Source organism: Papio anubis, chromosome 9, assembly GCF_008728515.1.
Source record: "Papio anubis isolate 15944 chromosome 9, Panubis1.0, whole genome shotgun sequence".
NCBI lineage: Eukaryota > Metazoa > Chordata > Mammalia > Primates > Cercopithecidae > Papio > Papio anubis.
Genome location: NC_044984.1, coordinates 116042072 through 116065050, shown reverse-complemented (window position 1 = coordinate 116065050; position 22979 = coordinate 116042072). Strand labels below are relative to the sequence as shown.

General features: G+C 50.1%; 1 protein-coding gene across 4 annotated transcripts; it reads left to right on the top strand.

Moving 5' to 3' along the window:
* The first annotated feature begins 5485 nt into the window (after nt 1–5485).
* MORN3 (MORN repeat containing 3) lies at nt 5486–21278 on the top strand. 4 transcript variants are annotated; one of them, XM_031650837.1, is made up of 5 exons: nt 7583–7672; nt 7760–7939; nt 8099–8258; nt 16514–16671; nt 20616–21278. In XM_031650837.1, exons 3-5 carry the CDS (start codon nt 8207–8209, stop codon nt 20967–20969), a joined length of 564 nt encoding a protein of 187 aa, XP_031506697.1. In that variant the 5' UTR covers nt 7583–7672; nt 7760–7939; nt 8099–8206; the 3' UTR covers nt 20970–21278. The 4 variants fall into 4 exon arrangements, with proteins under 4 accessions (XP_031506695.1, XP_031506696.1, XP_031506698.1 ...); XM_031650836.1 differs by having other exon boundaries at nt 7578–7939; XM_031650835.1 differs by lacking the exons at nt 7583–7672; nt 7760–7939; nt 8099–8258 and adding an exon at nt 5486–5859 and having other exon boundaries at nt 20616–20984.
* Nucleotides 21279–22979: the final 1701 nt, after the last annotated feature.

Below are 22979 nucleotides of genomic sequence, written 5' to 3'. Positions count from 1 at the left end.
ACTGCAAGCTCCTCGGGCCCTGGTTTACCATTCTCCCCAGCCTCCTCGAGTAGCTGGGACTACAGGCGCCACACCGCTGCCTCGGGCTAGTTTTGTATTTTAGTAGAGACGGGGAGTTCTCACTGCAGCTAGCCAGGGATGGTCTCCTCATCTCCTGACTCCTGCAGGATCTCGCCTCGCCTCCCAGCAAGCTGGGATTACAGGCTTGAGCCACCGCGCCTGGCCTGTAAGTCCTCTCAAAGTGCTGGGTTTACAGGCACGAGCCCCCACACCCAGCCTTATTGCATCGTTTATATTTAATTCATGGGGTGCACCCTTCTCTCTCCCAGTAGACTGTAAGTCCCTGAGTTACTGAAGCCACTTCACCTGTTTGGGTAGACAGCTGGGAGTGCCCAGAGCTGACACCCTCCAGGTGACCCACAGGTAACGGCTGATCTACATTCCAGCCTGAGTGACAAAGTGAGACTCTGTCTCAAAAAATAAAAATAAATACATAAAACAAAAAATAAAAATAATAAGGCTAGGTGTGGTGGCTCACGCCTATAATCACAGCACTTTGGGAGGCCGAGGTGGGAAGATCACCTAAGGTCAGGAGCTGGAGACCAGCCTGGCCAACATGGTAAAACCCCGCCTCTACTAAAAATACAAAAATTAGCCGGGCATGGTGACCAGCATCTGTAATCCCAACTACTCTGGAGGCTGAGGCGGGAAAATCACTTAAACACATGAGGCAGAGGCTGCAGTGAGCTGAGACTGTGCCACTGCACTCCAGCCTGGGTAACAGAGCAAGGCTCGCTACCGGTAGAAGGAATCCTTAACCTGAGGACCACCAACTCCCACAGTGGGAGTCCCTGAAAGCGCCTCATTCATTCATTCACTCATTCATTCATCCAACAAATACTGAACAAATTTGTGTGTCTGGCACACTTCTAGGTCCTACAGAGATGGCAGTAAGAAAGCACAAAAACTTTTCTGCTTTCAAATAGGGCAAAATGCCAGTAATTGGTAAAAATAGGCAGAGGCAGTAACAGGTGTTCATTGTAGTTATTTTTTTTTTCTGTGTTTGAAATTTTTATTGAAAATAGAAGTTGGAAGAAAAAAAATGTTTGTCTTCCAAGAGACAGACAATAAATAAGGGGTGTATGTGTGGTGGTGCCAAGTGCTAAAGAGGACATAAAACAGAAATGAGGGGGTTGGCAAGTGTATATGGAAATTCCAACTTTAAATAGGGTGATTCCAGGAACTCCTCACTGAGAAGGTGATTTTTGAATAAAGCCCTGAAGGAAAGAAGGGAATGATCCAGGCTGCTTTCCGGAGGAACAGATGTCCTGGCAGCAGGCACAAGAGAGGCAAAGGCCCCGAGGCCAGAACATGCCCCGTATTTTCCAGGAACAGCAATGAAGCAAGTATGTGGCTGGAGCAGAGACCGGGTGCCAGGAGTGGGGGGGACAAGGTCTGATTGGAAAGGGGAGGCGCCGGCAGATCACCAGGGCTTTGAAGGCCACTGGAAGGGCTGCGGCTTTTACGCTGAGTGACCAGGGGAGCCCCTGGAGGGTGTGAGCCAAGAGTGACTGAAGCCGACTTGTGTAGGGTAATGAGAAAGCACCCTTCAGGATTTGGGGGGGTCTCTAGAGCTCCCATGAGACGCTCAAAGCAGTCCAGACTCCTATAAGGCTAAGGACCAATGTGACGGTAGGGCACAGTGGCTCACGCCTCTAATCCCAGCACTTTGGGAGATGAGGTGGGCGAATCACTTGAGGTTAGAAGTTCAATATCAGCCTAGCCAAACCCCATCTCTACTAAAAATACAAAAAATTAGCTGGGCGTGGTGGTGGGCGCCTATAATCACTGTTACTTGGGAGGCTGAAGCAGAGAGAATCGCTTGAACCCTGGCGGTGAAGGTTGCAGTGAGCCGAGATCGCGCCACTGCACTCCAGCCTAGGCGACAGAGTGAGATTCCATCTCAGAAAACAAAACAAAACAAAACATAAAAAACAAAAAAAGTGTGACGTAAGTTTGACGATCAAATTTTGCCGCTACCGGATCTCTGCAGGAAGGGGCGGGCACTGCCTGGTTGCTAGGCTGGGGCGGTGCGTTGCCATAGCCACCCCGGCCGGGCCCGCGGCGCCCGCAGCTGCAGTAAGTTGAAGCTAAAGGCTGCGATCCCGCAGGTGAGCGCAGGTGAGCCGGGCGCATGTGGGGCGGGCCAGGACTGCTGACTGACCCCAAGCCGTCTGGTTCCTGGCTCCTCCCCCTTCTATTGTGGGTTGTTGTTTTTTTTTTTTTCCCTTGAGACAGGGTCTCCCTCTGTCCGGTAGGCTGGAATGCAGTGGCATCCGGATGATAGCTCACCGCAGTCCCGGCCTCCTAGGATCAAGGCATCCTCCCACCTCAGCCTCCTGCATAGCTGGGACTACAGGCCTGCGCCACCATGCTCAGCTAATTTTTTTTATTTTTTCTTTTTTTTTTTTTTTTTCCCTTTTTTTTTTTTTTTTTTTGTAGAGACAAGGTCTCACTATGGTTTCCCAGGCTGGTCTCCAACTCTTGGACTCATGCGATCCTCCCACATCAGCTTCCCAACGTGCTGGGATTGCAGGCGGCAGCCCCCGTGCCGCCAGGGTGGTCTGTTACTCAGCACCAAAACAACCTGGGCCGACTTTCATTTCCTGTCAACAGCCCACGTGTTAAGACCACAGCCTCCTTGGAGTAGAACCTATGTTCTCTAAACTGTGGGATGGAGGGTGATTTTAGGTTACACTTATGAGGTGTGAAGTAACATCCAATGACATCATGAGAAAGTTATTAGAGTCTGGGTTCTCTTACAATTCTGAGTAAGCCAAGGAGAGTCAGTTTGGTGATTACATGACATTAACACCTCTTTTAACATTTGCTAATCTTTTTTTTTTTTTTTTTTTTTTGAGAAGGAGTTTTGCTCTTTTCGTCCAGGCTGAGTGCGGTAGTGGGATGTCAGCTCACTGCAACCTCCTCCTTCCAGTTTCAAGGGATTCTCCTGCCTCAGCCTCCCGAGTAGCTGAGATTGCAGGTGTCGCGCCCCGCTAATTTTTGTATTTTTAGTAGAGACGGGGTTTCACCATGTTGGCCAGGCTGGTCTCAAACTCCCGACCTCGTGATCTGCCCACCTCAGCCTCCCAAAGTGCTGGGATTACAGGCGTGAGCCACCGCGCCCAGCCTTACTAATTCCTATTTTTAACAGAGACCTTGGAGCTCAACCTACTCTAAGCCATAGCATCTAGCTAAGACTTAAGTTGGTTTGTTCAATGTTTTTATTTTTACATTTATCGTTGCCTTAGGGTACCTGCTACTGGTTTTCTATTTATAATAATGATACGTAAAGTCTCCATTCTTCTTTTTCTTTTTTTTTTTGAGACGGAATCTTGCTTTGTGGCCCAGGCTGGAGTGCAGTGGCGCGATCTTGGCTCACTGCAAGCTCCGCCTCCCTGCAAGCCCCGCCTCCCGGGTTCACCCCATTCTCCTGCCTCAGCCTCCCGAGTAGCTGGGACTACAGGTGCCAGCTACCACGCCAGGCTAATTTTTTTGTATTTTTAGTAGAGACGGGGTTTCACTGTGTTAGCCAGGACGGTCTCGATCTCCTGACCTTGTGATCTGCCCGCCTCGGCCTCCGAAAGTGCTGGGATTACAGGTGTGAGCCACCATGCCTGGCCTTTTTTTTTTTTTGAGACAGAGTCTCACTCTGCCTGGCCCAGGCTGGAGTGCAGTGGTGCAATCTCGGCTCACTGTAGCCTCCTCCTCCCAGGTTCAAGCGATTCTCCTGTCTCAGCCTCCAGAATAGCTGGGACTACAGGCATGGGACACCACACCTGGCTAATTTTATATTTTTAGTAGAGACCAGGTTTCACCATGTTGGATAGGCTGGTCTTAAACTCCTGACCTCAGGCGATCCACCAGCCTCAGCCTCCCAAAGTGCTAGGATTGCAGGCATGGGCCACTGCACCTGGCCCTCCTTTTTTCAATATATGTATTTTTTAAAGTGAGTTAACTTCTTCTTCTTCTTCTTCTTCTTCTTATTATTATTATTATTAATTTTTTTTTTTTTTTTTTTTTTTGAGATGGAGTTTCGCTCTGTCACCCGGCTGGAGTGCAGTGGTGTGATCTCGGCTCACTAAAAGCTCAGGCTGGTCTCTAACTCCCGGGTTCACGCAATTCTCCTGCCTCAGACTCCCGAGTAGCTGGGACTACAGGTGTCCGCCACCACGCCCGGCTAATTTTTTGTATTTTTAGTAGAGATGGGGTTTCATAGTGTTAGCCAGGATCGTCTTGGTCTCCTAAGCTTGTGATCCACCCTCCTCGGCCTCCCAAATTGCTGGGATTACAGGTGTGAGCCACTGCGCCTGGCCTTATTATTTTTTAAGACTGAGTCTCACTCTGTCACCCAACCTGGAGTGCAATGGCGCCACCTCAGCTCGCTGCAACCTCCGCCTCCCGGATTCAAGCGATTCTCCTGCCTCAGCCTCCTGAGTAGCTGGGATTACATAGGCGCATGCCACCAGGCCTGGCTAATTTTTGTATTTTTAGTAGAGACAAGGGTTCACCATGTTGACCAGGCTGGTCTCGAACTCCTGACCTCAGGTGATCCACCCACCTCAGCCTCCCAAAGTGCTGGGATTACAGGGATGAGTCACTGCGCCTGGCCCTCCTTTTTTCAATATATGTATTGATTTTTTAAAGTGAGTTAACTTATTTTTATTTTCTTCTTGAGAAAAGTTCTCACTCTGTCATCCAAGCTGGAGTGCAGTGGCATGATCTTGGCTTACTACAACCTCTGCCAAGTGAGTTAATTTACATATAAAGATTAATAATAGTACATGTGATATTTGGAAATGGGAGGGGAAAAAATCCCAACGGCATAGAATTTGGGACCTGAGATTTTTTCCCCACTCCCAGTTTTTGCTCTGCCTGTTTTCTTTGCCTGGAATGATTTTTCCCTACTCCTAGGTGTGATTGTCAAAATATGTAACCCATATTTTGGGTTCATATTTTGGATTCATATTTGGCTCAGTGGCTCGTGCCTGTAATCCCAGCACTTGGAGAGGTTGAGGTGGGTGGATCATTTGAGGTCAGGAATTCGAGACGAGCCTGGCCAACATGGTGAAACCCCGTCTCTACTAAAAATACAAAAATCAGCCAGGCGTGGTGGTGGGCGCCTGTAATCCCAGCTATTTAGGAGGCTGAGGTAGGAGAATCACTTGAACCCAGGAGGCAGAGGTTGTAGTGAGCTGAGATGGTGCCACTGCACTCCGGCCTGGGCAACAAAGCAAGATTCCGTCTCTAAATAAATAAATAAATAAATAAATAAATAAAAATATTTAGAAGACATCAAAAAATATATATATATATATACACGTATACATGACCGCCACCCCCTCCCTGGGGGCGGCTTCTCCCTGATGCCATCACAAACCCTCCTGCTCTACTGGTCTCCCTAGATTCCCAAGTGATTGTGCCATCAGACCCCCTGGGAGGGGGCCCCCTGGGAGAGGCAAGGGAGGGGCCAGCCAAAGGTCAGTCCAGCACTAAAGGATCCCCACCAAGGGCCGTTCACCTGCCCCGGGAACTCAGAACACACATGACTCGCCCCACTTGAGCTCAGGATCCCAGCATTACGCGGGGCACGCTGAGCCCCAGATGTTCCTAACCCCTTTCCAGCACCCTCCATCCTTGCAGAAGCAGCCACCATGCCAGTCTCTAAGTGCCCGAAAAAGTCGGAGTCCCTGTGGAAGGGGTGGGACCGGAAGGCCCAGAAGAACGGCCTGCGGCGCCAGGTCTACGCTGTGAATGGCGACTACTATGTGGGCGAGTGGAAGGACAACGTGAAACACGGTGAGTGGGACTCCAGGACGGGTGGCCAGAGTGGGGTCGTAGCCACAGTGGGCAACAGGGCCAGGAAGGCAGCGTGCAGAGCTCACTGGGGATATGAGATGTGTCCCCAAGGCTCCCCCAGGATGAGTGCTGGCCCAGGCCAGCTGGGGGCCTCCACATGCTGGGGCTTCTGAACAAACTCAGCCCTGACTTCAACAGAGTGTGGGTCTCAGGACCAGCAGTGGACAGAGGGTCTTGAGAAACTGGCCTGTCCCCGGGGCTCTGGGACCTAGGGGGCTCAATTCCTGCCTTCTGAGACTTGGGTTAAGCACTGGGCTGGCTGGCAACAAGAAAAGACAATCTTGGCCGGGCGCGGTGGCTCAAGCCTATAATCCCAGCACTTTGGGAGGCCGAGGCGGGTGGATCACGAGGTCAGGAGATCGAGACCATCCTGGCTAACATGGTGAAACCCCGTCTCTACTAAAAATACAAAAAACTAGCCGGGCGTGGTGGCGGGCGCCTGTAGTCCCAGCTACTCGGAGGCTGAGGCAGGAGAATGGCGTGAACCTGGGAGGCGGAGCTTGCAGTGAGCCGAGATCGCGCCACTGCACTCCAGCCTGGGTGACACAGCGCGAGACTCCGTCTCAAAAAAAAAAAAAAAGAAAAGAAAAGACAATCCCCCCGAAACCAGCTTGCCGCGGGGTTCTGGGCTTTGCATTCATCTGTGATGCTCTGCAGAGGGCTGAGCTCCAGGCACAAGGGAGGACCCCCTACTCCATCCCCCGAGGAGGAGGAGCCAGGGCTCAAGTCTCACTAGCAGGGGGCAAAGGGGTCCTGTTAATACAAACTAAATCCTGATTGGGGGAAACTTTTATTTTTAAATGTGGCACTGCTGCTCACTCCAGTCTTGCAATTCCAGACTGTGTACTCTTTTTTTTTTTTTTTTTTTTCTTTTTGAGAGGACAAGGCCTTGCTCTGTCTCAGAAAAACAGGCTGGAGTGCAGTGGTGCCTCGAGATCCTGCAGCCTCAAGATCCTGGGCTCAATCCTCCTGTCTCAGCCTCCTGAATTGCCGGGATTACAAGTGGGAGTCACTGTGCCTGGCTAGATTCTGTGCTTTTTTTTTTTTTTTTTTTAAGACGGAGTTTCACACTTGTTGCCCAGGCTGGAAATGCAGTAAACCGGCACGTATCTTGGCTCATCACAACCTCCACCTCCTGAGTCAAGCTGAAATTCTCCTGCCTCAGCCTCCGAGTAGTTGGGATTACAGGCATGCCACCATGCCCACTAATTTTGTATTTTTAGTAAGACGCAGCTTCTCCATGTGTTCGTCAGGCTGGAGTTCAACTCCCCACCTCAAGTGATCCCACCACTGGCCTCCCAAAGTGCTGGGATTACAGGTGTGAGCCACTGAGCCCAGCCCGATTCTGTGCTCTTAACCACCCTGCTCTCCTGCCTTGCTGGGTTAAGTGCTTTGGAGTCAAATAAACCCGGGTTAGGATCCCAGTTCCAGGCTGGGTGAGGTGGCTCACATCTGTAATCCCAGCACTTTGGGAGGCCGAGGCAGGCAGATCACCTGAGGTCAGGAGTTCAAGACCACCTTGGCCAATATGGCGAAATCCCATCTCTACTAAAGAAATACAAAAATGGGCCAGGCGGAGCCATGTGCGGTGCGCCACTGCACTCCAGCCTGGGCGACAGAGCGGGACACCGTCAAAAAAAAAAAAAAAAGTGCCTGAGTGTATTTTTCAGTTCTTGTGGGTGGCATATGTTGTGGACAGAGCCCTGTACACTGCACAACCCAGCTGTACTGCAGAGCAGTTGTGAAGCTTCAGGTAAGTTATTTCCCATTCACTGGATCTTGGCCTCCCCATCTGTGACGGGACAGTGGGCTTCCATCTGTGAGTCTTGCCATCCCTTAGACCTTGGAGGTATAGACCTAACGCCGATGGGTCAGGGACTGCAGAAAGCAGACATCAGAGAACTGAGGCCCCCTCTCTTCAAGACACATGCTTTGACCAAGCTGAAGTGAGTTGCTGTGGTATAAGCAGATCGGAAGCAGTCAAGACAGTCGTCACAGAAGTTGAGGACAGAGTGGCCTGGTGGGTCCCCACACCGCTCATTCATTCACTCCACAAACACTTACTGAGCTCCCAATCCATTCCAGGCCCTGTGTGGGGCATCCAGCGTAATCCTAGCCCTCAGGGAGCTTACTGTGTTGCAGAGAACCTGCCCAGGAAGGTAACATGCTCATTTTACAGATGAGGCACATGGCGCTCAGAGAGAGGAAGTAACTTACTCAAGGTCAAGGGGCTACAGGTGGTGGCATCTGGATATGAAGGGGACCAGAGAGGAGACATGAAGGAGCCATGAGAACACAGACAGTGGGAGAGGTGATGTTCCAGCTGAACCAAACAGGAGGTGAATGAGTTCACCAGGCAGGGGGCATGCCTGCTAGGCAGTGCAGCCAGAATTGGGGGATGCTCTGGAGGACTGAGAGGGTACTGGGCATGGCAGTGCATACCTGTAGTTCCAGCTACTCAGGAGGGTGAGACGGAGACTGCTTTGAGTAGGGTATTGAGACCAGCCTGGGCAACGCATGCCATCCCCACTTCCAAAATAGAATAAATACTTTTTTTTTTGAGATGAAGTTTTGTTTAGTCATTTCAGGAAGGAGTGCAAGTGGTACGACCTTTGACTCATATTGAAACCTCCGCCTCCCCGGTCGTCGATTCCTGTCTGTCTTCTGAGTAGCGGGAGTATTGTGCCACCACACTAGCAGAGTTTTAGAGATCGGGTTTCACTCATAAATGGCCTGCTGGTCTCAAATTCTGACCTCAGGTGATCCGGCTCTGCCTCAGCCTCCCAAAGTGCTGTATGAGCCACCGCCCGCCTAGAAAATAGAAAAACTTGGGCCAGGCGTGGTGGCTCAAGCCTGTAATCCCAGCACTTTGGGAGGCCAAGACGGGCGGATCACGAGGTTGAGATCAAGACCATCCTGGCTGACACAGTGAAACCCCGCCTCTACTGAAAAATATAAAAACTAGCTCATGAGTGGCGACTTCTGTAGTCCCAGCTACTGAGCTGAGGCAGGAGAATGGCATGAACCCCGGGAGGAGCTTGCAGTGAGCCTGAGATCTGGACCACACTGCACTCCAGGTCCCAGCCAGAGTGAGACTCTGTCTCAAAAAAAAAAAAAAAGAAAGAAAGAAAACAGAAACCTAAGAATTAGCTATAGACATGTGGTGGTATGCCCTGTAGTCCCAGCTACTCAGGAGGCTGAGGCAGGAGGATCAGCTTTGAACCTGCAGGAGCAGAGAGGCTGCAGGAGCTGATTGCGCCTAATTACATCTCCAGAGTGAGACCCTTAAGCCCCAAAGAAAGAAAAAAGAAAAGAAAGTGGAGACTGGAAACCAGTGTGGCTGCAATAGAGTGAGCAAGGGCTTATGAGAGGGGTGTCAGTAGCACCAACCATATAGGGTCTCACGGGCTGTGATAACATTTGCCTTTATCCCAGAGGCAAGCAGCAAATGGCTTAAAAGTGGGGGCTGGACAGGCACAGTGGTTCACGTCTGCAATCCCAGCACTTTGGGAGGCCGACACAGGCAGATTATGTGGTCAGGAGTTTGAGACCAGCTTGGCCAACACAGTGAAACCCTGTCTCTATTTTAAAAATACAAAAAATGAGCCAGGCATGATGGCACATGCCTGTAATCCCAGCTACTCGGGAGGCTGAGGCAGGAGAATCACTTGTATCCAGGAGGCAGAGGTTGCAATAAGCCGAGATCGCGCCACTGCACTCCAGCCTGGGCAATAGAGTGAGACTCTCTCTCAAAAAAAAAAAAAAAAAGGGGGGTGCCATGCTTGGTCACTGCTTATATCCTCATCATCCTAACACCCGGCGGGGAGGGGTGCACCAAATACGTGTAGCATGAATAGTGAGTCCACATGAATTAGGAATAACCGAGTTCACACCGACTTCACAATTTGTATTGAGTACCTACTATGTGCCAGGAACTATGCTAAACTCTGTGGAAATGTAGCAGTGAAGAAAACAAAGATACCTGTTCTTATGAAGCGTATGTTTAGCAGGGCTAGACCGACAACAAATGATAAATATAATAAGTAAATAATATACTATGTTAGAGGTGGTAGGTATACATGTATGAAAACAGAAAAACAGAATAGGGTAATCTGAGTTTGCAGAATTAAATGGTGGTCTCAACTCAGTGAACAGATGAATTCTGTCAAGACTTGGAGGAGAGGGCCAGGCACGGTGGCTTACGCCTGTTATCCCAGCACTTTGGGAGGCTGAGGTGGGTGGATCACGAGGTCAGGAGATCGAGACCATCCTGGCCAACATGATGAAACCCTGTCTCAAGTAAAAATACAAAAAATTAGCCGAGCGTGCTAGCGGGAGCCTGTAGTCCCAGCTACTCGGGAGGCTGAGGCAGGAGAATGATGTGAACCCGGGAGGCAGAGCTTGTAGTGAGCCAAGATTGCGCCACTGCACTCCAGCCTGGGCAACAGAGCCAGACTCTGTCTCGGGGGAAAAAAAAAAAGAGACTTTGGAAGAGAGGGAGTAACTGAGTGGATGTTGGCAGGGACTAGGATAGAAGGTGGCATGACCAACTGGAGCAGAGGAACATACCTGGGGTGTTCAAGGAACAGCCAGGAGGACGGTGTGGGTGAAACAGAGTGAGGAAGAGGAGGAGGTCAGAGAGGTTGAGGGCTGGCAGGGCATGGTGGCTTACGCCTGTAATCCCAGCACTTTGAGAGGCCGAGGTGGGCAGATCACTTGAGGTCAGGAGTTCCACAACAGCCTGGCCAACGTGGCAAAACCCAATCTGTACTAAAAATACAACAAATTAGCTGGGTCAAGTGGTGAACGCCTGTAATCCCAGCTACTAGGGAGGCTGAGACAGGAGAATCACTTGAATCCGGGAGGTGGAGGTTACAGTGAGCCAAGATCATGCCACTGCACTCCAGCCTGAGTGCCAGAGCAAGACTCTGCCTCAAAAAAAACAGGCCCAGCATGGTCCCTCATGCCTGAAATTCCAGCACTTTGGGAGGCCGAGACAGGCAGATTGCCTGAGGTCAGGAGTTCAAGACCAGCCTAGCCACCATGGTGAAACCCCATCTCTACTAAAAATACAAAAATTAGCCAGGTGTGATGGCAGGTGCCTGTAATCCCAGCTACTCAGGAGGCTGAGACAAGAGAATTGTTTGAACCTGGGAGGAGGAGGTTACAGTGAGCTGAGATCGCACCATTGCACTCCAGCCTGGGAGTTTCCAAGAGCGAAACTCCATCTAAAAAAAAAAAAAAAAAAAAAGTTGTGGGCTAAAGAAGGGTAGTCAGATCATACAGGACCCTGTCAGCCACGGTAAGAACTTTGGATTTGACTCTGTGACACAGGGAGGATTTACAGCAGAGGAATGACATGATCTGATTCATGTCCTGTAACACCCATGCTGGCTATTTTGTTGTGAATGAGGTGGGGGCAGCAAGACCCCTCAGAGGCCCTTGCAGACATCCACATGCGAGACGACAGCGTCAGCAAATCAGGAGAACGAAGCACCCCATAAAAGCAAATTATTAGAAAGGCAGGAGTGGAGCCACCCTCAGGGAAGGCTTAGAACAACTTCTCCATCTTATTTCTGCTTCTCCCTGGCTGGCCTTTTTTTTCTCTCTTCCTGCAAGTATACCTCTGCATGATACACATGTCTATCAGCATCTTAGTGACAGGATGGAGGAATCCTCTTCACTTCCTGATCTAGTTTCATTTTGTTTGAGACAGAGTTGTGCTCTGTCGCCCAGGCTGGAGTGCAGTGCTGCCATCTCGGCTCACTACAACCTCCGCCTCCCGGGTTCAAGCCATTCTGCTGCCTCAGCCTCCCAAGTAGCTGGGACTACAGGTGCGTACCACCATGCCCAGCTAATTTTTGTATTTTTAGTAGAGACAGGGTTTCACCATGTTGGCCAGGATGGTCTCGATCTCCTGACCTCATGATCCACCTGCCTCAGCCTCCCAAAGTGCTGGGATTACAGGCTTGAGCCACCGCGCCCGACCTGTTTGTTTTGAGACAGAGTCTCACTCTGTCCAGGCTGGAGTGCAGTGGTGCAATGTTACTCACTGCAGCCTCTGCCTCTGAAGTTCAAGCAATTCTCCTACCTCAACCTCCTGAGTAGCTGGGATTACAGGCACGCACCACCACACCAGGCTAATTTGTGTCTATTTAATAGAGACAGGGCTTAACCATGTTGCCTAGGCTAGTCTCGAACTTCTGGCCTCAAGTGATTCACCTGCTTCAGCCTCCCAAATTGCTGGGATTACAGGGGTGAGCCGCCATGCCCAGCCTTAGGTCTCCAAATCTTGTACATCTTATAACAAAAAGTATGCACCCTTTGACAGAACATCTCCACATTTTCCCCACCCCACCAGCCCCTGGTAACTGCTATTTTACTGTTTCTATGAGTTTGACTTTTTTAGATTCCACATACAAGTAAAATCATGCAGTATTTGTCTTTCTGTGCTTGGCTTAATTTCACTTGGCATAATGTCCTCCAGATTTATCCATGTTGTCACAAATGGCACGTTTTCTTTCTTTCTTTCTCCCTTTCCTTCCTTCCCTTCCTTCCTTCCCCCCTCCCTCCCCCTCCCCTTCTTTCTTCCTTTCTTGGAGTCTCACTCTGTCACCCGAGCTGGAGTGCAGTGGCGCGACCTCGGCTCACTGCAAACTCCGCCTCCCAGATTCAAGTGATTCTCCTGCCTCAGCCTCCAGAGTAGCTGGGATTACAGGCGTGCACCACCACGCCCAGCTAATTTTTGTATTTTTAGTAGATACCAGGTTTCACCATGTTGGCCAGGCTGGTCTCGAACTCCTGACCTCAAGTGATCAGCCTGCCTCAGCCTCCCAAAGTGCTGGGATTACAGGCATGAGCCACTGCTCCCAGTCCCCATAAGATTTTTTTTTTTTTTTTTTTTTGTTTGAGATTGAGAGACAGAATCTCGCTCTTGTTGCCCAGGCTGGAGTGCAATGGTGTGATCTCGGCTGAGCTCACTGTAACCTCCACCTTCCAGGTTCAAGCAGTTCTCCCACCTCAGCCTCACAAGTAGCTGAGATTACAGGCACCCACCACCACACCTAGCTAATTTTTTATATTTTCAGTAGAGATGGGGTTTCACTGTGTTGGCCAGACTGGTCTCGACCTCCTGACCTCAGGCAATCCACCAGCCTCAGCCTCCCAAAGTGCTGAGATTACAGGTGTGAGCCACTGCACCCAACCCCCCCATAAGATATTCTTACACCCATTTTACAGCTGAGGTATCTGAGGCTCAGAGAGACCCAAGGAATTAGCTTACTTGGTTAAAGTCACAAAGCTCAGAAGGAAAATGTTGAATTTGTTGCTGGGTTACCAAGGACCCAGACTTGAATTGGCCAATATAGGTACTCCACAAATATTTTATTCATCCTTTCATTAAATATGTATTAAGCTGGGTGCAGTGGTGTGTGCTTGTATTCCCAGCTCTTCAAGAGGCTGAGAAGGGAGAATCTCTTGAGCTCAAGAGTTCAAGACTAGCCTGGGCAACATAGCAAGGCCCTATCTCTAAAAGAAAGAAATGCCTGGTGTGGTGCCTTGTACCTGTAATCCCAGTACTTTGGGAGGCCTAGGCAGGAGGATTGCTTTAGCTCAGTAGTTTGAGACCAGCCTGGGCAATATAGAGAGACTCCACCTCTATAAATTTTTTTTTAAAAATTAGCCAGGTGGAGTGGCATGCACCTGTGGTCTCAGGTACTGTAATCCCAGTACTGGGAGGCCTAGGCAGGAGAGTTGCTTTAAAGCTCAGTAGTTTGAGACCAGCCTGGGCAATATATAGAGACTCCACCTCTATAAATTTTTAAAAAATTAGCCAGGTGGAGTGGCATGCACCTGTGGTCTCAGGTACTCAAGAGGCTGAGGTGGAAGGATGATTTGAGCCTGGGTGGTTGAGGCTGCAGTGAGCTGTGCACGTTAGCATAGGCAATACAGCCAGTCCTTTCCTATCTAAAACCAAAAAAGAAAAAGGCCGGGGCAGTGGCTCATGCCTGTAATCCCAGCACTTTGGGAGGCCGAGGCGGGCGGATCATCTGAGGTTGGGAGTTTGAAACCAGCCTGACCAACATGGAGAGACCCTGTCTCTACTGAAAATACAAAATCAGCCGTGTATGGTGGTGCATTCCCGTAATCCCAGCTACTAGGTGGGCTGAGGCAGAAGAATCACTTGTACCTGAGAGGTGGAGGTTGCAGTGAGCCAAGATCGAGCCATTGCACTCCAGCCTGGGCAATGAGTGCAAAACTCCGTCTCAAAAAAAAAAAAAAAAAAGTCTGGGCATGGTGGCTCATGCCTGTAATCCCAGCATTACAGGAGGCCAAGGCAGGTGGATCACAATGTCAGGAGTTAGAGACCAGCCTGGCCAATATGGTAAAATCTCATCTCTACTAAAAATACAAAAATTAGCTGGACATGGTGGCAAGCGCCTGTAATTCTAGCTACTGGGGAGGCTGAGGCAGGAGAATCTCTTGAACCCAGGAGGCGGAGGTGGCAGTGAGCTGAGATCACAACACTGCACTTCAGCCTGGGTGACAGAGCAAGACTCTATCTCAAAAAAAAAAAAAAAAGTTAACAGGTATTAGTCACCTACAACATGCTATTGGGGGAACCCCCCGCCCCGATATTCAACGTGGGTTCTTTTCCATTTCGCTAAGCATCGATTGGTCTGTGAAATAAAGGAAAAGAGTACAAAAGAGAGAAATTTTAAAGCTGGGTGTCCGAGGGAGACATCACATGTCGGCAGGTTCCGTGATGCTCCTGAGCCGTAAAACCAGCAAGTTTTTATTAGCAACTTTCAAAAGGGGAGGGAGTGTACAAATAGGTTGTGGGTCACAGGGATCACATGCTTCACAAGGTAATAAAATATCACAAAGCAAATGGAGGCAGGGCGAGATCACAGGACCACAGGACGGGGCGAAATTAAAATTGCTAATGAAGTTTCGGGCACGCATTTTCATTGATAACATCTTATCAGGAGACAGGGTTTGAGAGCAGACAATCTGTCTGACCAGAATTTATTAGGCGGGAATTTCCTCATCCTAATAAGCCTGGGAGCGCTACAGAAGACCGAGGCTTATTTCATCCCTTCAGCTTCGACCGTAAAAGACAGCTGCCCCCAAAGGGGCCATTTAGAGGCCTACTCTCAGGGGCGCATTCTTTTTCTCAGGGATGTTCCTTGCTGAGAAAAAGAATTCAGCGATATTTCTCCTATTTGCTTTTGAAAGAAGAGAAATATGGCTCTGTTCTTCCCAGCTCAGCAACAGTCAGAGTTTAAGGTTATCTCCCTTGTTCCCTGAACATTGCTGTTATCCTGTTCTTTTTTCAAGGTGCCCAGATTTCATATTGTTCAAACACACATGCTCTACAAACAATCTGTGCAGTTAATGCAATCATCACATGGTCCTGAGGCGACATACATCCTCCTCAGTTTACGAAGATGATGGGATTAAGAGATAAAAGTAAAGAGGCATAGGAAATCACAAGGGTATTGATTGGGGAAGTGGTAAGTGTCCATGAAATCTTCACAATTTATGCTCAGAGATTGCAGTAACGACAGGTGTAAGAAATTATAAAAGTATTAATTTGGAGAACTAATAAATATCCATGAAATCTTCACAATTTACATTCTTCTGCCATGGTTTCAGCCGGTCCCTCCGTTCAGGATCCCTGATTTCCCGCAAGAACATGCCAGGCACAGTTTTGTTTTTTTGTTTTTTTTTGAGATGGAGTTTCGCTCTTGTTTCCCAGGCTGGAGCACAATGACGCCATCTCGGCTCACTGCAACGTCCGCCTCCCAGTTTCAAGTGATTCTCATGCCTCAGCTTCCTGAGTAGCTGGGATTACAGATGCCTGCCACCATGCCCGGCTAATTTTTATATTTTTAGTAGACACAGGGTTTCACCATATTGGCCAGGCTGGTCTCAAACTCCTGACCTCAGGTGATCCACCCACCTCAGCCTCCCAAAACGCTGGGATTATGGGCATTAGCCACTGCGCCCAGTCTCCAGGCACAGATTTTCAGTGCAGTGAACAAAACAGACCAAAGTCTGTGCCCTCCTGCAGCTCACATTCTCCTGGAAAAGACAGACATGTGACACCAATCAATAAACAAAGAGAGTTACCTCTGGCCGGATGCAGTGGCTCATGCCTGTAATCCCAGAACTTTGGGAGGCCAAGGTGGACGTATCACTTGAAGTCAGGAGTTTGAGACCTTCCTGGCCAACATGGAACCCCATCTTTACTAAAACACAAAATTAGCTAGGTGTGTTGGCTCGCGCCTATAGTCCTAGCTGCTTTGAATGCTGAGTCAGGAGTATCTCTTGAACCTGGGAGGCAGAGGTTGCAGTGAGCTGAGATGGTGCCACTGCACTCCAGCCTGGGTGACAGAGAGAGATGCTGTCTCAAAAAAAAAAATGAAACTTTCTTGGCCTTCTCCTGGGAATTGGGTGTCTAGGATGATGCGCAGAGCCTGTCCCAGCTCTCAAGATTCATCCAGTCGGGGACCCCTGAGGCTCAGGCAGGCACACCACCCCCACCCCTGGGCGGCCACGTCTGCAGCATTGCCCATCTGTGTGTCACCAGGGAAAGGAACACAGGTCTGGAAGAAGAACGGAGCCATCTATGAAGGGGACTGGAAGTTTGGGAAGCGCGACGGCTATGGCACCCTCAGCCTTCCTGATCAACAGACAGGAAAATGCAGGAGAGTCTACTCAGGCTGGTGGAAAGGTGATAAGAAATCGGTGAGGAGGGCTGCCAGCCAGGCTCTGTGTGTGTGTGTGTGTGTGTGTGTGTGTGTGTGTGTGTGTAGGGGGAGCCAAGAGAGGCCGGGGAGAAAAAAGAGGGGAGGTCTACAGGGAGGAGGACAAGGTTGTGGTGCGCGTGGGAGAAGGAAGGGGTGGAGGAATTGCAAAGTTTCTCAGAACAAAATCCAGGAAACAGGAAGCAAGAGAAGGCCAGGGAGGAGCTCACAAAACCCTGTGGTTGCAAGGAGCCAGCCGGGCTTGTGGGGACAAAATTGCCTCCACCCTCTTCCCCCTCGCTTCCTGGCTTTCTTTTCCCCAGGCATCTCTTTCTGAGAATCTCCCTTCTGCTGGGACTGGATAGAAGGGGAGGTAGGGAAAGTGGGAGCAAGAGGGCAGAGGACAAGAGACGAGCGTCCCGAGGGGCCGAAGCAAGCCAGAGGCGCGTGCTCAGCCCAGAAACACCCAAGCTGGGCACAGGTTACCTCCACCTACTCCCACCAGTGTGGAGGAATCCTCACCATCAGTCATGGAGACACAATAATAAACAGTATTGCAACTGAGCAACTACTATTGTGAGCCTGAAACACGTATTTAAAACTTTTTTTTTTTTTTTGAGACAGAGAGTCTCGCTGTGTTGCCCAGGCTGTAGTGCAGTGGTGTGATCTTGGCTCACTGCAAGCTCTGCCTCCCAGGTTCATGCCATTCTCCTGCCTCAGCCTCCCGAGTAGCTGGGACTACAGGCGCCCGCCACCATGCCCAGCTAATTTTTTATATTTTTAGTAGAGACAGGGTTTCACGCCTGGTCACCACGCCCAGCCTGAAACACATATTTAATATTCAGTTAACTCTCACAGCAACAGCCCATCATCATGATCATGCCCGTTTTATTGATAAGTAAACAAGCTTGAAGAGATGAGGTGTCTTGTAACTGCCCAAGGGGTTCACCTTGCCCACGCCTGGCCCTGAGTTGTATTATTTCTCAAATCAGTCTCCCTGAACATTCTGGCTGCAGAGGTTTTAAGGATAACTTGAGCGCCGGATGTGGTTTCTCACACCTGTAATCCCAGCACTTTGGGAGGCCAAGGCAGGTGGGTCACAAGGTCAGGAGATCGAGACCATCCTGGCTAACACAGTGAAACCCCATCTCTACTAAAAATACAAAATAATTAACTGGGTGTGGTGGCGGGCGCCTGTAGTCCCAGCTACTCAGGAGGCTGAGGCAGGAGAATGGTGTGAACCCGGGTGGGGGAAAGACAGTGAGCCCGGCGTGCTGATTGGTCAGAGATGAAATCACAGGGAGTCAAAACTATCTTTTTGCCCTGAGTTTTTGGGTGGGGGCCACAAGATCACATAAGTCAGTTTATTGATCTGGGTGGTGCCAGCTGATCCATCAAGTGCAAGTTCTGCAAAATATCTTCAGCACTGATCTTAGCAGCAGTTTAGGGAGGGTCAGAATCTTGTAGCTTCCAGCTGCATGACTCCTAAACCATAATTTATAATCTTGTATCTAATGTTAATCCTACAAAGGCAATGTAGTCCCCAGGCAAGAAGGAGGTCTTTGGGAAACGGCTGTTACTGTCTTTGTTTAAACTGTAAACTATAAACTAAGTTTCTCCCAAAGTTAGTTCAGCTTAAGCTCAGGAATGGACACGGACAGCTTAGAGGTTAGAAGCAAGATGGAGTCAGTTAAGTTAAATCTCTTTCACTGTCTCAGTCGTAATTTTGCAAAGGCAGTTTCAGTCTTGCCTGGAGTCACACAGCTAGCAAGTGGTAGAGCCCAAGGTTTCGTATTCTCTGCTCCCAAATTGTTTATTGGCAAAGTAGGAAGAGAAAGCCCCAAATAACCAGTTTACATAGAATACGGTGTTAGGGCCGGGCGTGGTGGCTCACGCCTGTAATCCCAGCACTTTAGGAGGCCGAGGGGGGCGGATCACTTGAGGTCAGGAGTTCGAGACTAGCCTGGCCAACATGGTGAAACCCCCGTCTCTACTAAATAAAAATACAAAAAAACTAGCCGGGCATAGTGGTGTGCACCTGTAGTCCCAGCTGGGGAGATGGAGGCATGAGAATCGCTTGAACCCGTAAGGCAGAGGTTGCAGTGAGCCGAGGTCGCGCCACTGCACTTTAGTCTGGGCAAGAGAGCAAGACTCCATCTCAAAATAAATAAATAAAACTATATAATAATAATAATTAGCTAGATGTTGTGGTGCACACCTGTAGTCCCGAATTCTCAAAAGGCTGAGGCAGGAGGATTGCTTGATCTCAGGAGGCTGAGGCTACAGTGAGCTATGGTGGTGCCACCACACTCCAGCATGGACAACAGGGCAAGACTTGTCTCAAAAAGAGAGAATTCAGGGCAGGCTTCCTGTAGGAGGTGACACTAAAAGATGCTAGGAGTTAACCAGGAAAAAAAAAGGGAGAAAGATGGGAGGCAAAAAATAGCAAAGGGAAGGAGATGTAAAACAGCAGAGTGTGTCTGCCCTGGGGCAGGAGTGAGGAGAAGAGTTGCAGGGGCCCTCAGGGATATGTGGGAAATCAGGATTTTGAGGAGTAGATGTGGCTTCTCAACCCAACCTCCTCGGGTGTGATCTGCAAACAGACCTTGTTTCCCTGCTGTTGGACACTAAGTGTGGTGTTTTTTTGTTTTTTGTTTTTTGTTTTGAGACAGTCTCTCGCTCTGTCACCCAGGCGGGAGTGCAATGGCGCTATCTTGGCTCACTGCAACCTCCGACTCCTGGGTTCAAGCAATTCTTCTGTCTCAGCCTCCCAAGTAGCTAGTATTACAGGCGCCGGCCACCACACTCAGCTAATTTTTTGTATTTTTAATAGAGACAGGGTTTTGCCATGTTGGTCAGGCTGGTCTCAAACTCCTGACCTCAGGTGATCCACCTGCCTCGGCCTCCCAAAGTGCTGGGATTACAGGCGTGAGCTACTGCACCAGGCTAAGTATGGTATTTATGTTCATTTTTCTGGGTCAAAAGAAGAGTTGGAGGGGGGCGAGCATGATCAGATGAGCGAATTTTTTTTTTTTTTTTTTTTTTTTTGAGACAGCGTCTCACTCCATCACCCAGTGTACAGTGCAGTGGCAGGATCTCAGCTCACTGCAACCTCCATCTCCCAGGTTCAGATGATTCTCCTGCCTCAGCCTCCCGAGTAACTGGGATCACAGGTGCCACCATCACGCCCAGCTAATTTTTTGTATTTTTAGTAGAGATGGGGTTTCACCATGTTGGCCAGGCTGGTCTCAAACTCCTGACCTCAAGTGATCCACCCACCTCAGCCTCCTAAAGTGAGTCAGCCTAGATGGGCGATTTAAAGAATCCTCTGGCGCTGTAGGGGCTGCATGATGCATGGTGGGGTGGGGATGAGAGAGGAGAGGGTAGGTCAGTGAGAAGGGAGTTTAATGACCGGCTGCATGGAGGCGGCTGCAGAGGGACAGAGAGAAACAGAGCATGGGGAGATCCTTCAAGACATTATCAGCAGGCACTGTGGCTCATGCCTGTAATCCCAGCACTTTGGAAGGCTGAGGCGGGCGGATCACTTGAAGTCAGGAGCTCAAGACCAGCCTGGCCAACATGGTGAAACCCTGTCTCTCCTAAAAATACAAAAATTGGCAGGACGTGGTGGTGTGTGTCTGTAATCCCAGCTGCTCGGGAGACTGAGGCAGGAAAATCACTTGAACGCGGGAGGCAGAGGTTACAGTGAGCCGAGATCACACCCCTGCACTCTAGCCTGGGTGACAGAGCGGGGCTCTATCTCAAAAAAAAAAAAAAAAAAAGAAGACACGAACCTCCGCTAAGACACGACCCTCCGTAGGGCTGAGGAAGAAGGAAGAAGCTGGGGCGTGTGGCTCTGGGGGTGCCTGGGAGGACGGCGGGCTTTCCTGGTTTGGCGGGTGGGGGGGGGGGGGGGCCTGAGTAGTAGCATCTTGGTGGTTTCAGGGTTATGGGATCCAGTTTTTCGGACCCAAGGAGTATTATGAGGGTGAGTGGTGTGGCAGCCAGCGCAGCGGGTGGGGCCGCATGTACTACAGCAACGGCGACATCTACGAGGGACAGTGGGAGAACGACAAGCCCAACGGGGACGGCATGCTGCGCCTGAGTGAGTACCCCGCCCCCACCGGCCCCGCCCACATGACCACGCCCCCGGCAGCGAGCTGGCCACGCCCATCTGGTCCCACAGAGACAGGCCACACCCCACACTCTTGTCCCACACTGGCCCTTGTGTCAATGTGGGACAAGAGAGGAAGAGGACTCTATCCCTCCCCTCAGTCACAAAAGGTCACATATATATGATTCTATTTATATGAAATTTTTAGAACACGCAACTCCATAGAGACAGAAAATAGACTAATGGTTGCCTAGGACAATGGGAATGGTGACGTTAGCGGGTGTGGGGAATGGCTACTTAATGGGCACGGGGTTTCCTTTTGGGGTGACTAAAACGTTTTGAAAGTAGATAGAGGTAATGGTTGCACAGCATTGTGAATGTACTAAATGCCACTGAACTATACACTTCAAAATGGTCAACTTATGTTATATGAACTTATATCTCAATTTTTAAAAAAAGGCTGGGCGCAGTGGCTCACACCTGTAATCCCAGCGCTTTGGGAGGCAGAGACGGGCAGATCATAAGGTCAGGAGTTTGAGATCAGCCTGACCAACATGGAGAAACCCCATCTATATTAAAATACAAAAGTAGCTGGCTGTGGTGGTGGGCACCTGTAATCCCAGGTACTCAGGAGGCTGAGGCAGAATCGCTTGAACCGGGGCAGGGTTGCGGGGCATGAGTCAAGACTGGGCCATTGCATTCCAGCCTGGGCTACAAGAGCAAAATTCCATCTGAAAAAGAATTTAAAAAAAAAGGCCGGGCTGGTGGCTCAAGCCTGTAATCCCAGCACTTTGGGAGGCGAGGCAGGCAGGATCACCAGTGAGGAGTCGAGACATCCTGGACTGGCACCACGGTGAAACCCGACCTGCAAAAGCTGAGCAGCAGGCCGAAGTAGGCGGGTGCCTGTAGTCCCAGCTACTCGGAGGCTAGAGGCAGGAGAATGGCGTGAACCCGAGGAGGAGGAGCTTGCAGTGAGCTGAGATCCGGCCACTGCCTCAGCCTGGGTGACAGAGCAAGACTCCGTCTCAAAAAAAAAAAAAAAAAAAAGGCCAGTGTGATTGGCTCAAACCTGTAATCCCAGCACTTTGGGAGGCCGAGGCAGGTGGATCTGGTCAGGAGGATCCCGAGACCACCCTGGCTAACAATTGAACCGTCTCACTAAAAAATACAAAATAGCAGACGAGGTGGCAGGCGCCTGTAGTCCCAGCTACTCGGGAGGCTGGGACAGGAGAATAGGAACCCGGGGAGGAGTTTGCAGTGGCTGAGATCCGACCACAGCACTCCAGCCTGGGCAACAGAGCGAGAGACTCCGTCTCAAAAAAAATTTAAAAGCATTTAAGATGATAAAAGAATAAAAACAGACTGGGCATGGTCATCTCCTGCCTGTAATCCAGCACTTTCCAGAGGCGAGGCAGGTGGATCACCCTGAGGTCAGGAGTTCAGCTCCAGCTGGCTGTGGGAAGCCCCCATTTCTACAAAATAAAAATTAGCCAGGCATGGTGGCCGCAGACCTATAATCCCAGCTACTTGGGAGGCTGAGACAGGAGAATTGTTTGAACTCCAGGAGGCCAGGGGACGCCCATGGGGCTTTGGAATTACTGTGGGGCAATCTCCAGCTCACTGCAGCCTTAACTTCCTGAACTTAAATAACCATCCTCCACCCCAGCCTCCTGGTGGCTGGAATGTTTTTGCATGCCCAGCTAATTTTTTAAAAATTGTTTTTGAGATAGGGTGCCACTATATTACTCAGGCTGGTCTTGATCTCACTGGGCTTATGAGCCATCTTGTCCTCCCAATATGTTTGGGATTTGCACGGAGCTCTGGAAGAAGCGACCCTGAGCTCTGGATTTAGTTTGGTGTACCCTGCACCACACCTCCCTGTCCTTCCCCCAGGAAGCGGGAACACATCGAGGGCTGCTGGGAGAGAGGCATGAAGAAACGGGCTGGTTTCTTCCATCTGGACTACGGCCAGCTGTTTGAAAGAGCTTCTGGTGAGACAATAGCCAAGTCTTGGGGCCGATGATAGAGCTTTGGTGACAGGGCCCTGAGCCTCAGTTCCCATTCCTGAGGTGGGCAGCCCTCAGGGCCCTGTAGCCACCCAGACAGAGACAGAAGCCAGCACCCCCAGCCGTACCCAGCCCAGGCCTGCCAGGCCAGCCCAGCCCAGACAGGGGAACAGACAAGGTTTGTTTCCA

Coding starts and splice junctions, on each gene's coding strand:
- MORN3 (XM_031650835.1), top strand. CDS start 5,715: ATGCCAGTCTCTAAGTGCCCGAAAAAGTCGGAGTCCCTGTGGAAGGGG. Junction 5,860..16,513: donor GAAGGACAACGTGAAACACG/GTGAGTGGGACT, acceptor GTGTGTCACCAG/GGAAAGGAACACAGGTCTGG. Junction 16,672..20,615: donor GGAAAGGTGATAAGAAATCG/GTGAGGAGGGCT, acceptor TGGTGGTTTCAG/GGTTATGGGATCCAGTTTTT.